Source organism: Cibotium barometz, chromosome 40, assembly GCF_041138505.1.
Source record: "Cibotium barometz isolate CiBa-2024 chromosome 40, ASM4113850v1, whole genome shotgun sequence".
Lineage (NCBI taxonomy): Eukaryota > Viridiplantae > Streptophyta > Polypodiopsida > Cyatheales > Cibotiaceae > Cibotium > Cibotium barometz.
Genome location: NC_141085.1, coordinates 8029386 through 8043848, shown reverse-complemented (window position 1 = coordinate 8043848; position 14463 = coordinate 8029386). Strand labels below are relative to the sequence as shown.

At 40.3% G+C, this 14463-nt stretch overlaps 1 protein-coding gene across 1 annotated transcript; it reads left to right on the top strand.

Moving 5' to 3' along the window:
- Positions 1–466: 466 nt before the first annotated feature.
- Positions 467–2378, top strand: LOC147615157 (uncharacterized). Its single transcript, XM_086778892.1, has 2 exons — positions 467–1383; positions 1626–2378. The coding sequence occupies exons 1-2, from the start codon at positions 1285–1287 to the stop codon at positions 1944–1946; spliced, it is 420 nt and encodes a 139-aa protein (XP_086635018.1). The 5' UTR covers positions 467–1284; the 3' UTR covers positions 1947–2378.
- The last annotated feature ends 12085 nt before the right edge of the window (positions 2379–14463 follow it).

Genomic DNA, 14463 nt, shown 5'->3' with positions numbered 1-14463 from the left:
TATTATAGGTGTAGACTGTGCGAAGGTCTACAAGTTTTAGACACTAGCTGAAAGGTCCACACAGTCATTTTGAAAGGCCACATAAAATGGTTTGTAGTGTAAAATTCTCGGTTGAAATTAAAAAATTGTGGTTGAGAAAGCGATAAGCTTTTTTTAAAATTAAGGGTCCAAATTATGGACTAACCTTGATTTTAAAGTCACATGTCAAAATATACCTTAGATTAACGATTGAGAATATAGGTGGCTTTAAATCAAGGGTTTACTTTGCTATACACACACACACACACACACACACACACACACACACACACACTAGCATATATAATATACTATATGCCATATGATATCTATGGTTGTAAGTTTGTAACTTGTAAATTTGTAAATTGTAATTCCTAATGAGACTCATGGTTCAAAGTTCAAACATTCAAACTTCATGTTGTAAGTTGTAACTTATTGATCATGGATGAACGAGGTCCAAACATCATGGCACATGATACATCATACATGCCTTATGCCATATGGCATAGCCCATAATCCATTATCACAATGGTGTGAGTGATCATTATTATTTGATAATCTTCTGTAGTGGGGGAAGGTGGATTTGCTCCATCGGCTCACACAAACTGCCCCCATCGCGTAGCTCATTGGCATTGAACCGGGGCCCCCGTTATTTGATAAAACTTCTAAGGGGAAGCCAATTTTGAAGAGATCTCTTTTGTCAATGATCTTAGATTTTTGAAGGGTGATTGCATGTGGTGAAGAGTGTGAGGGCAGTGTGTTGGAAAAAATGTACCCTCTAAAAGAAAAAGGGAAGGCTTTGAAAAAGCAATAGTATGCCGTTAGTTTTATGTCGCTTATATTTGAGTCCTTCAAACGGAAGTTTGGAGTCATGTTCTTGTATTTACAACTTTCTATCCAGGATAAGATCCACCGCAGCAGTGTTTGACTTGTGTTCTTGAGAGTTATGTCGGAGCCACGTATGTTCGTTGGCTGGATCAAGGATGCGATGAACCATAACCTTGAAGTTGCTCTCACCGTTAATATTAACGGTGAGTCTAGAACCTTGTGGAAGCAGTCGGTGGGTGGAAGAGGATGGATTCAACACTCGTTGTTGGAGACGTGCGAAAGGCGAAGAAGTTCGTTGGCTTCTTCTCCCTCCATAGGGCCACTGCGGGTTCACAAAAGAGCCCTCTATTGATCTAGATGATCTAGGTAACTTTTGAATCTGTATTCAGAGATTTAGCACTTACAACGTGATCGAAGATTTCACCCGTGAGCGTTAACATGCCATCCAGCGCTTGCCCTGCGCCTCAGATTCGTGTAGCCGTGCTACTTGAAGTGCTTTTGGTTTGCCTCAGCTGCTTAATGCGAAACATTGACGGGGTACGCTATATATGAGCTCATGAGAACATATTGGTGGCCATATCTTTAGCCATTAAGGTAGCTGAAGATGATAAATCAACTGATGATCATCTAATTGAGGGCAGTAGTATTGCTGATGATTAAATTCAGCGGCGCTAATGCTATTGACGCAGACAATGATCTGTCCCTCTTTCTCTCTCTCTCTTTATTATATGTATTGTGTCTCATAGGCAATGAAGCATTTGCAATATTCATGATTGCAGTGCTCCGGCGGCTACTCACAATCATGCAACAACGAGCAGTACGTTGGGCCGGACTTGCAAGCGTCCTGCGGCAACGGAGAAGGCGGCTACGACACCTCGTCGCTCGACCTCGACGAGCATATCGTCAACAACAACGGAACCCTAGCTTGCAGCAGCGGCGGTGGCGGCTTCTCCGCATCCTGCCAAAGCGTTAGCCTCAGCGGCTCCAGTAAGCTCCAGGCCGACTGCTTTGACACCGCCGGCGCCCTCCTCCAGACCACCATTGACCTCAACACTTGCATTGCCAACAGCTACGGCAACCTCACCTGGACGTGCATCTAGCAAAACCCCCATCTATGATTATTATGAATAGGAGCGTAGATGGGAAGAGATTTCCTATGCATGTTTGATGTTAGGAGATAAATTTTTCCTTGAAGCAGCCAAGAATTGAAAGAGGAAATGTTTGGACCTATTATACTAACCCATGATCATCAAAGCCAAAGGACTCCTACATTTAGTCATATAATAGTAGAGGATGGACGGCTTGTATAGATGGAGACCACAAGCTGCCAGCTCTACTATTGCCACATAACTACAGGAAACATATTGAGCAGAAAAGGTAAAACTTAGAGGACGCAACTTCTCTTGGCGTTAGGATGGAATATGTTTCCGCGTTGAGAAATTCAACTATTTGTCTTGTGCAAATAGCTACGATTAAGAATTATGATATTTTTGGCGTTAGGATGGAATATGTTTCCGCGTTGAGAAATTCAACCATATGTCTTGTGCAAATAGCTACGATTAAGAATTATGATATTTTTGTTCCAACTTCAAACCGGACTGCCATGCCAGTTGTCCATGAGTGGGGGCGGCACCAGAGAGTAAAAGCTGTGGGGCTCCAATGCAGTGTTAAAAAAAAAACCGTCCATTAGTTTAATTTTCCACGGCCCAATTTTTTTTTAAAAAATTGGTTGTAATTTTGCCTAGTCTGTTCTATACTATATAAAGGAGGAGCTTCATGGTTCTCCTACATGGTAGGAATTGGGAGGCTTGAGCATGCAGTTTGGAGATTCAAGGAGGACCTGTCGAAAACGAGTAAAGAGATTACTCGTGAATTTAAAGATTCGCGTTTTTGAAATTTTAGTTTCAAAATCGATTAACCTATACATTTTTCCAATAAAAGCCGGTTGAGCTTGAACGTTATCCTTTTATTCACTGGTTAGAAAAAAAGTTTATTTCTAACATTGCTCCAATGGGCTACATGAATCTACAAGAGAAGGTGGCTGGGATGGGGGCTAGGGCCCGAAGGGCAACAACTGGTGACACCTTGATTTTTATCATGAGCCTGTTTAAACTATAACATGTGGAACTTGGAAGTCTAAAGGACCGAGCTCTAACGAACAACATATGCAGTTTTTATCTTATGTTTTTTGCTCAAAAAAAATGCCTTAGAGCAATTCAATACAACAAGTTTTTACTTTATGTTTATTTTAAAGCAAGTGCCTTAAAATTTATGTTTATTTTAAAGCAAATGCCTTAAAATTCATACAATAGCAAAGCCAACCAATATCATGGCCCTATCTTGAATATGTACCACTAATGAACTCGTGTGGTGATGGCACTGAAAGGTAGAGTCTACTCTACAGCCTAAGAATAATATAATAGGAAAATAAAATCATGCATAAAATTAAAGGTAATTCATCTAAATAGTCACATTGCATACTAATTGAGGAAATACACATTTATAAATAATATTATGTTTGAAAATAAAAAAAACAAAACACTTTAATCATCTAGCATCGAGAGAGAGAGAGAGAGAGAGAGAGAGAGAGAGAGAGAGAGAGGGAGATTAAAAATCAAATCTCATCCAAATAAGGGCTCATGTAGATGCTCGTCCACTTAACTACCACACACTAGACATCCTGGCCATCTCAAATACACCTCGCGAGTCGCAACTTCTCACAGCTAACATTGGGTTCTATCAAAATGACATTATACTAAAGTGATTTTCAAAGGGCATAAATCTGATGGGCTGATGGGATTGTCTAGGTTGGCAAGCTCAAATCACAATCTCAAAAAAGATCACATAGTGATCTCTCTCTCTCTCTCTCTCTCTCTCTCTCTCTCTCTCTCTCTCTCTCTCCCCCCAATAACCGATCAAGGCAAAAGATGAAGAATTTAGCTTTTGTATGGTTTCCCCTTTTCAAACATGCTCTTTGGCCCAATATAGGTTCACCCTTTCTAAAAAACAAAAATAACATTCGTTTATTTTTTGGATTTTATCCCAAACTATGGAGAATTTTCATTACAATGCTCACTATTACCCTCATAATTTAGGCCTCAAAACCTGAGAAAAGAGTGACCATTACATCATCACAAAAGAGTCATTACATAATGACTCTAAAACATCTAGGTGAAATGCCACAACTATGACTACAACTTGCACAATTCAAAAAAGAAGAAGGAGAAAGTAAGAAAGAGAGTGTACCTTAATGGAACAGGAGGTGTTAAATTAGACGAAGTGGATGAAAGGAACTTGTTTGGTACTCATTTTAATTTAAAATTTAAAATTATAGGTAGTGTGCAATTTTCCTTTTAAAAAAAATACCATTGCTTTGAAACTCCAACTCACTTTGATTAATAAATTTACAAAATATAACACAATTGCATAAATAATCCTTGAAGCTTAGATCTACATCACTCTATCTTTAAAGAATAGTTTGCCTCAACCTCACTTAACCCTTGAAGCCTAGATCTACTTCACTCAAACTTCAAAGAATAGTCTATCTCTACCTCACTTAATCCTTGAAGCCTATACCTCACTTAATCTTCCATAGGGGAAATTTGGACTCAAATTGGGCCCTTTAAGGATTTGTACACATTCTCTCTCTATAAAAATGGACTCATGGTGAAATTTTTGCAAATCAACTTAGAAGTGAGCGGAGTTTGGACATTTGGAATCTACTCTTCGAGACCTTTCCCAATGATATATATAGCATGATGGGCAATTTTGTATATTCAAGAAGTTCCCAAATTTGGTAATGACATGGCACGTGAACGGAAAAGTTGCTCCTGGTTGGGGAACTACCCCTCTAATGGGATTTTTTATGGCTTTATTTGTATTCATTCAAAAAGGGACTTACTTCAAGCACCATATCCAAAACGTATGAAATTTCAAAGAATACCTGATTCCTCTCTTCCTCGCCGGCAATGCCACATCATCACCAAATTTGGGAACTTCTTGAATATGAAAAATTGCCCATCATGCAATGTATAATTGGAAAGGTCTTGAAGAGTAGATTCCAAATGTCCCTGCTCACTTCTGAGTTAATTTGTAAAAATTTCACCATGAGCCCATTTTTATAGAGAGAGAATGTGTACAAATCCTTAAAGGGCCCAATTTGAGTCCAAATTTTTCCTAATGAAAGAATAGTCTTTGAATGTAGATAAATATCCCACAAAATAGATTTTTCCTTCAATCGAATGACGAAAACAATCTCCTCATATGAGCTTGAACCACCAGACCCCCCCTCCCCAACACCCCTCCTGCTATCTCATGCTCAATGAAAAGGGAGCAAAAGTGATGTAAAGTGGTGCAAGAAAGTGAGGTAGAGAAGATCTCATATGCATATAATAGTGAATAAGGTGAGGTAGAGAAGAGCTCATGTGCATACAACAGTTTAAGAAGGAGTGGAAGAGCTAAAATCCTGACAAAATATTTTAAAACGTGGGCAAAATGAAGCTTGCATGTGACATTTCAGGGTGTGTTGGTGTTACTAAACATTGTGGAGAAGGAGAAAGTCAATAAATAGAGTTAAGGATAATAGGAGAACGTCAATGTATGATATACACTATACGCTATTAGATCCTACACCATACACTATACAGTATTAGATCCTAGTTAAAGAGAATGCAGGGGAGAAGGAGAGCTCTCGGGGGGTTCACTATATGTAAATCGTCCATATCACGTACGTTTAAGGACCGATTTAAAAACCCCTCATCTGTAAATTTTTCATGAATAAAACACACCCTTTGTCTATTCAATTTGTAAATACCCTCTTTAAGTGGTACCCTTTTGTATGTAAAAAATGTGTAAAAATGGTAATTTAAAAACTCCTTCTGTTGAACCCATGTGCTACGCTTACATATTTATGAGTGACTCCCCCTCAAGCTCAACTCCACACACTACACTCCAAGTAAGCTCCTAAACTTATGGAGCTTCTCTGTTCCCAATGCCTTCATGAAGATGTCAGCCACCCGATCCTCTCTACTGACATGTATCAGATCTACATCACCTACTACTAGAACCTTCTCCCTCAGAAAGTGATAATGTACCTCAATGTGCTTCATTTTAGCATGCTATACTGGGTTACTGGCCAATTGTATGCTACTCATGTTTTCACAATAAATGACAACTTTCGTATCCATGGGCTCACCCATATCACCAAGTAGCTTCTGAAACTAAGCTACCTCACACAAGCTGCCATAGCAGCACCTCTATACTCTGCCTATGTACTTGACAAAGCAATTGTTGGCAGTTTCTTTACTGCTCCAACTCATAGCAGAACTCCCAAATAAAAATAAAAAGCCATTGGTAGACCTCCTGTTTGCGACACTACTAGCCTAATCAGCATTTGTGTGCCCATGTAGTTGCATATCACCACCAAGTGGCTTCTAAAACTAAGCTACCTCACACAAGCTGCCATAGCAGCACCTCTATACTCTGCCTATGTACTCGAAAAAGCAATTGTTGGTGGTTTCTTATTGCTCCAACTCACACCAGCACTCCCAAATGAAAATAAAAAGGCATTGGTAGACCTCCTATTTGCGACATTACTAGCCTAATCAGCATTTATGTACCCATGTAGCTGTATCTTTGTACCAGCCTCATAGAAAAGTCTAACTCACACCAGCACTCACAAGTATAGAGGTGCTGCCATAGCACTATCTCTATACTCTACCTACGTACTCGAAAAAGCAATTGTTGGCAGTTTCTTATTGCTCCAACTCACACCAGTACTCCCAAATGAAAATAAAAAAGCATTGGTAGACCTTCTATTTGTGACATTACTAGCCTAATCAACATTTGTGTACCCATGTAGCTATATCTTTGTACCAGCCTCATAGAAAAGTCTGCAATCAATTGTGGACTTTATGTACCTGAGAATCCATCTAGCCACATGTAAGTGTGGCTTCCTAGAGGGACCTACATAAATTGACTCACAAGTCCAACAGCATAGCTCAAGTCTAGCTTAGTAATGGTCATGTAGATCAAGCTACCCACTATCCTCCAAAAGCTCACCTGTATCTGTGGAAAGCTTTGTGTTCTGCTCCAATGAAACTAAAATAGGCTTACAACCTACCATGCCATACTTACATAGAACGAATGCCAAGCTTCTCACATCAAGGCTCTGCTCAGAGCCACTAGAGTAACCATCCACATATGAGTGACCTACTATTGAACAGATCAGGAAAAAGAGGTTGGTCTACCTTTTCTTTCCCTATACATGATACATGGGTACCTACATTTATCCTCAACCTACCTAACCATGGACTAACATTGGATCCACTACTAGAAAACTCTTCAAGTCCTCTAGTACCTACATCTATCCTCAACTTGCTTGACCATGGACTAACATTGGATCCATTACTAAAGGACTCTCCAAGTTCACTAAGCACCTATGATTAGTGCTCTACATGTGGTGCAGCATCAATACTTCTTACATCTATATCTTATGTTGTCTTCAATGCTAATGCATTCACTATTAATGTATATCAACACTCATCTCATCAAAGACAACTTTGCTTACTTGTATCTCATAAGTGGTAGGGTTATGATATCTATAACCTTTTTGTTCCAAAGCATAACAAATGAAGATGCATTTCTTTGCCTTTGGATCTAACTTTGTTCTCACTTAGTCAAGAACATGCACATATGTAATACACCCAAGAACTTTCAAGTGAGACACATCTGGTTTTATACTTGTAAACTTATATTCAGGTGTTATACCATGAATAGCCACAGTGGGTGTCCTATTCATAATGTACACAACAATTGCTACTACTTCTTCCCAAAAATAATGTGGCATATTCTTTTTAGAAATTAAGGTATATGCCACTTTTGCAATGTGCCTATTTTTCTTTCTACAACACCATTCTGTTTTGTGGAGTGTACCTACATAAAAACTGTCTCTTGATTCCCTGCTTTCTCAAGAAATCACTGAACTCATTAGAGAAATACTCTCCCCCACCATTTGATCTCACGTATTTTATTTATATACCTTTTGTCTTCTTGACCAAGACTTTAAATCTCTGAAAGTGAACAAACACCTCACTTTACTCCATGAAATAAACTTATAATTTCCTAGTGTGATCATCATGAATGCAACATAATACCTGAAACCTACAATTATTGTAGTCTTGGTCGGTCCCCATACATCTGAATGTATAATATCTAATGGCCTTGCATTGACATGATTTTCATATGGGAAAGCATGTTTGGCTTTCTTACACATCCAAAGTAAACATTACCATTTTCATTACCCTTTGCAACCAAGCGATACTGATTTTTTAAGTCTTCCACAAAACTTCCTCGAGGATTAAACCTCACTTGTAGACCCTACTCAACCATCTGTTCAACAAAAACCACGTTCTTTGTAATATTTGAAACATGAAGTACATCTGCCAAGTACATCATTTTTTCATCTTGTATAGATAATGGGACTTTATCAACATGCGCAATGGGATGCACAGTATCATCACTTGTTTCTACATAACCTAGTTTTTCCACTTTTTGCATGTCTCTAAACCACTCACCATGAATGGTCATGTGGTTAGAGGTGCCTGAATCCACATACCATATATCTTTAGATCCTGACACATCACCTATTCTGGAACTAAACATGTGTTGTATCACAAACAACTGCTCACTTCTGTCATCACCGCCTTGTTTACTAGATGATGTATAGTACCTTGCTACAACTTTTCACTTTTAATGTCATTCTTCTTTTTAAAGAAGTCCTTTGCCATGTGCCTTTGTTTGCCACAATAATAGCACTCTATGCTATTTGCACTCTGATTTCTTTGCCAACCACCTCGGCCCCTTTGGCTCCCTCTGCCTCTAGACTGGCATCTTCCACCTCTATATGATTATTATTACTGATGTGAATCATTGGACTATTGTTGTGTACGTAGTTCTAGTTTCTATGTCGGCCAGACTGACATCTTCCACCTCTATATGATTATTATTACTGATGTGAATCATTGGACTATTGTTGTGTACGTAGTTTTAGTTTCTATGTCGGCCACCACCACCTTGGCCTCGACCACGATCTCTATCTTTGCCTCTACCTGAATTGGAGTAGAAGGCCTATTTTGATATGTTTTTTCTTCGTGAAGAAGAGTCCTCACCCAAAGACTTTTCTTCTATGATCAGCATAGACACTAAGTCCCGAAAGTTGGAAACATTCTCTCTGAAGAAGAGTCCTCACCCACACAGAGACTTTTCTTCACCATAGACGCTAAGTCCCGAAAGTTGGAAACATTCTCTCTAATTGCAATGGAGGTCTTGAATGGCTTGTACTTCTTGCTAAAATCCCATTCACATAGATGCTCACTAAATCATCATCTTCCACCGATACACTGATAGATCCAAGGGATTTAACAATGCCCTTGATATTTAAAGCATACTCATTGATACATGCTTTTCTTCTCCACAATATGTAGCTCTTGTTTTAGTTGCAGTTTCCTTGCCTCTATGTTGGTCTAGAATATCTCCACTAGGTTTCACCATAGAACTGTTGGAGTGTTGGCATCCTGTATGTGTCCTATCATTGTGTCCGTGTGGTGACACTGATTGAAAGCCAATACATAAATTTCCTTGCACCCCAGTTCCAGTCCTTAAATGTCTTTACATCTACTGGAGTGACATTCTCTTTAGGCAACTCTGGAGGCTTCCATTGTCTCCTTCAACATAGTCCCAAAATTCTTTACCCATTAGGAAAGTGGTCATTCTGAACTTCCAAGCATAGAAGTTATTCTTGTCTAGCTTCTCACTACAAATGTGATTGATTCTGACAGACATGTTTTCTCTGCAGCAACCAGAAACTTACAAACAGATAATTTTTATATGCAATTTATAACACAACAGTATCTTCTATGACTACCGTAGCAGCACTTAGATCAGCAATACCTGTGTAAACATTGTCTGCGCTGCCAAAATTCACCTGCTGCATTGCAATAACTAGTTTTTGATTCTATAATTATGTTTGATGCACATTGGAATGGAAGCTTAGATATCCACATCGTGCGTTTTTAGCATGTGTATTGAGATATGGCTAAGGGATCTCCAAGGTCACATTTTAGACTTAAATTCTTTATGGGAGGCTAAGGGATTTCCAAGGTCTTCAATTCTTCATGGGAGGCTAATGCTATCATGGTGGATGATGCACAAGTAGAGATAAATGCACATCTTAAATATTTCTTAATTGAACTTCTAATGTTGCTATTTTGCTAATGCATTTATGTTGCTCTCTTGTTGACTTCTAAATATTTCTTGACTTAATTTCTCATGTTGCTATTTTGCTAATGCATTCATGTTGCACTCTTGTTGACTTCTAAATATTTCTTGACTTAACTTCTCATGTTGCTATTTTGCCCATGCCTCGCACCATCTATACCAGCCATTATCCCCGTAAATATTTCCCACTCTCTGACTATTGATTGTTTTGAAGCAAAGTATTTTATTGGATCTAAACTTACATCATGCAAGTTTTATGTGACCTGTTGCAAGTACATTGAAACATAGCATCTCGAGAGGGGATGAATCGTAAGAGATTGTAACATGTGGTGAAAGAGGACCACAACGCTCAACCTCCCCTTTGGAATGGTTATCGTACCCCTGATGTGGATGAGGGCACCCCAAACCTATCAACATCCTAAGCCTCGTCCTCCTCCACTTACAAACCACCACCCCAGGTAACCTCTCTTGGGGGGTTCACTATATGTAAACTCTCTATATCACCTGTGTTCAAGGCCTGATTAAAAAATCCCTTATCTATAAAATGTTCAAGAATAAAACACACCCTTTTTCTATTTAATCTGTAAATACCCCTTTCAATGGTACCCTTCTATATGTAAAAAATTTATAAAAATGGGATTTAAAAACCCTTTTTGTTGAACCCACGTGCTATGCTTACATAAAAGTATGACGCCCATGCAAGGACTTGGCAGCCACCATTTGGTCCAAAGCCTACGTATGAGTGGAGATCTACCAACAAGCATGAATCCAAGCAACAAAGTTTTACCCAAATCCCAAACCCCATTGGATCCCATCAAGCTACTAGAAGCCCAGGTCTTCTACAAAGGAAACCTATCTATCTGGGTCCCAAACACCTCACCATCCGCACAAACCCAGAAGTTAGAAGATCCAAGCAATGACCTCAATCCCTAGTACTATCCCATAAATTGATGTCTCCTTGGATCCCAACCAAAGTGCTAGAAGCATAAAGATTATATGAAGGAAACCCCAACATATGGGTGTCGAGATCAAAGAAACACGTGACCTAGACCCCCACATAATGCACCCTCAAACAATAAATCCAAGAAATGTGGAGACACATAGCCATGCCTCCACTGGCACCTCTAAAGCTTAAGTAGGAATGGAGAGAGTAGCGGCTTCCACATTGACTCATGTGCCAACAGGACCTTTAGAAAAGTTGAAAGAGCTTGTGGACACCTTGAGCAGCAACCCTGAGCGGCAAATAAGCAACACCTTGCCCATGTGCAGTGGCCCTACTTATCCTTGCATCGAAGAAGAGCTACCCATCGTGCCAAACCCTAAAGAGAACCTTACACACTCATTTGTGGCACCATCCAACAACCCCAGGATGGTCCCATGACACCCTCGTGTAACTAGCCACAACATCAGCCTAGGAGACCAAAGTTCAGACAAGAGCACCATCCAAGTCGACTATGATAGTGTCCAAGCTTTTATTGTGGATGGGTAAATGATTCTTTGCCCTTGCCAACTATTGAGTGCACACATCATGGTACCCTAACTCACGTGTACATATATAATGCAACCCTACCTTCATTTAGGAATGATAAAAAACACAAAAACCCAAAAACATATCAAGAATTATAAAAATAATAATAATAACAAATACACATATTTGCACCCCGTGCACACGCATTTGCACATGTTGATGTGGCACTTGAGTGTAGTCCATGATTTTAAAATTTTGACCGTCCAATTATTGTTCTAAAGTTAGATCAACATAGGTCAGATTATCGGCAATTTGAGGGGTATGGTGATTTGTAAAGTTAAACGGATAATTCAAAGGCAACAATCTAAGAGATCGAAACACGATCGTAGAAGTGAGATTGATGATTCAAGATGTAAGATTCGTGAGGTTGGATTGTGATAGACAATGAAGCATAATGAATTGTTGGAAAAGTGGGATTATTCAGGAGTCAGATCGCCACCACGATCCAAGATCAAGGGTTAAAGGTGTTGTTCAAATCATCTAGAAAGTGTGATCATCCAAGGGTTAGATCACCACGATCCAAGGTTCGACGAATTTAAGATGAGACATTAGTGAGGTTTGAGAAGTAGAGTCAATGATCAAAGAGATTAAATTGAATCATCTAGGAGTCAAGTTGCATTAACTCAGATCTCGCCACGATCCAAGGTTCGCTAGCATTGATCAAAGATGTACGATCAATTAGGTCGAATCACAATTTTTGAGAAGTAGAACTGACGATCAAAGAGATTGAATCATTTGGAAATTGAATCGTCCACAAAGAGTCAGCAATGATCAAAGATGTACGATCAATTAGGTCGAATCGCAATTTTTGAGAAGTAGAATTGACGATCAAAGAGATTGAATCATTTGGAAATTGAATCGTCCACAAAGAGTCGGATTGCCACGATCCAAGAATGGAGAATCAAAATGAGAGATTGGTGAGGTTAGATTGAGATCATAGAAGTGAGATTGGCACGATCGAAGATGTTGAATCATCAAGGAAGTGCGATCGCATGATTAGGTTTCTTGGATGGCGATTTATGATGATGTGGCACCTAGATCGCCTGCTTACACGAGCTGCACACCTCACTTGAAGAGAGAACCCTAACCTCATGCCTGGAGAGAGAGAACCCTAGCCTCATGCGAGCACATGAGGCTAGGGTTTCTCTCTAGGCATGAGGCTAGAGAGAGAGAGCCTTAGCCTCATGCCTAGAGAGAGAGAACCCTAAGCTCACACGCCTCACACATGGAGAGAAACAACCCTAGCCTCACGCATGGAGAGAGATCGTTAAAAAAAAAACCCTGGCGTGAACCCTAGCCCCACGCGTGGAGAGAGGGAGAGAGGTATTAACGTCGATAGAATGCAAAATGAGGGCATATACGACCAACGGTGGGAAAAACAAACTAACCTAGCCCTACATCGTATCCCTTCATCTGCATGCATACACAGGTGAACCTCTCCCTTCATGTGCATATGCATGGAAAACCTACTCCCGCCCTCTTGCCCCTACCTTGCACCTCAAGCTTATGTGCATATAGAGCTGAGCGAGTAGAGGAGATAAAGAGGTCCTTGTGCCCTGCAGCATAGTTGACCCAGAGAGAAGCGAGGCTCTTGCACCTAGTTGCTTGTAGATCGGGTAAGAGAAGGCAAGGAGGGCTTGTCCTATGGCTGCCCCAATGCAGGAAGGAGAGAATAACCAAGCTTGTGCCCTTGGCAGCAGAGCTTACAAAGCAACAGAGCATACACCGGAGAAATTTGGAAGAAGTCTAAAACAACGGGTAGAAAATCGGCAAGTAAATTGGACTAACCAAATCAGACTGTGCTGTATCAACTGCCACAATCTGACCAATAGACAATAAACAGGAGCACACATGGGGAGCTCACCATCAAATTTGCATGCAAATCTTCCATCTGCCTTATAGATTTCAAGGGAACCTTCAGCAGTCTTCCCCAACACTCTTCACACAACGACACTCTTCACATGACAGCCGACGGAGGAGGGCTAGGCTCAAGAGTTTGGTGCGAGCAAGGCATCGGGAGAGGGTTTGAGAGAGACGGCATACCCGGTGTCGAAGGCAATGATGCCAAGGGATGCCATGGAAACTCTACCCAATTGAAACACACAAGTAGATATAAAAAGTTCTATGCCATTGGTCATATTGTCAAGTGCAGCAGAGCAAGAGAGGGATCTACAGACGTTGTTGCCTAACCGGCTTCCTCCAAGAGGGAGAGAAGCACAGTAGATAGTGCCCTGACTACTGACCCTACATTATTTCCCTCTTCCATTGTAGGCACTTCTTTCACAATGCAAGTCCTTGCCCTCCCTTCATGCTTGAACAATGTCTCACCACTCACCACTCATACAAGTAGACTAGCAACAACCATGATTTGACATGGTGCCATCCCTTTGACTAGAGAAGAAGCATGCTCTAGACACCCAAGGCGTTTCATGCTTCCAAGATCAAGTTTCCCTTACAACACAAATCCACTACCATGGATGGTTGTCATTGTGTCTTTACTTGTTGACCTATGGAGGGCTATTATCTTCGCCCAATTGCACTCAGAAGCACAAACAGCTCAACCAAGAAGCTAATTTAGCATGGCCTAATGCACAAAATGCAAATGGGGGTGTGTCACTCACCTTGTTGAATGTTGGTTGCTAGGATTCTCATGGTTGTTGTTGTTGCCACACGAGGTCTCAACTCCCTACACTCACACAACTGACAGCTGTTTTGCTGCTGACGGTCTTTTGACTCTGGAATACCATTACCTTAACTTCTACCTGACTGCTGTCTCGCTGATAGCTTGCTGCTGACGGTCTTTTGACTCTGGA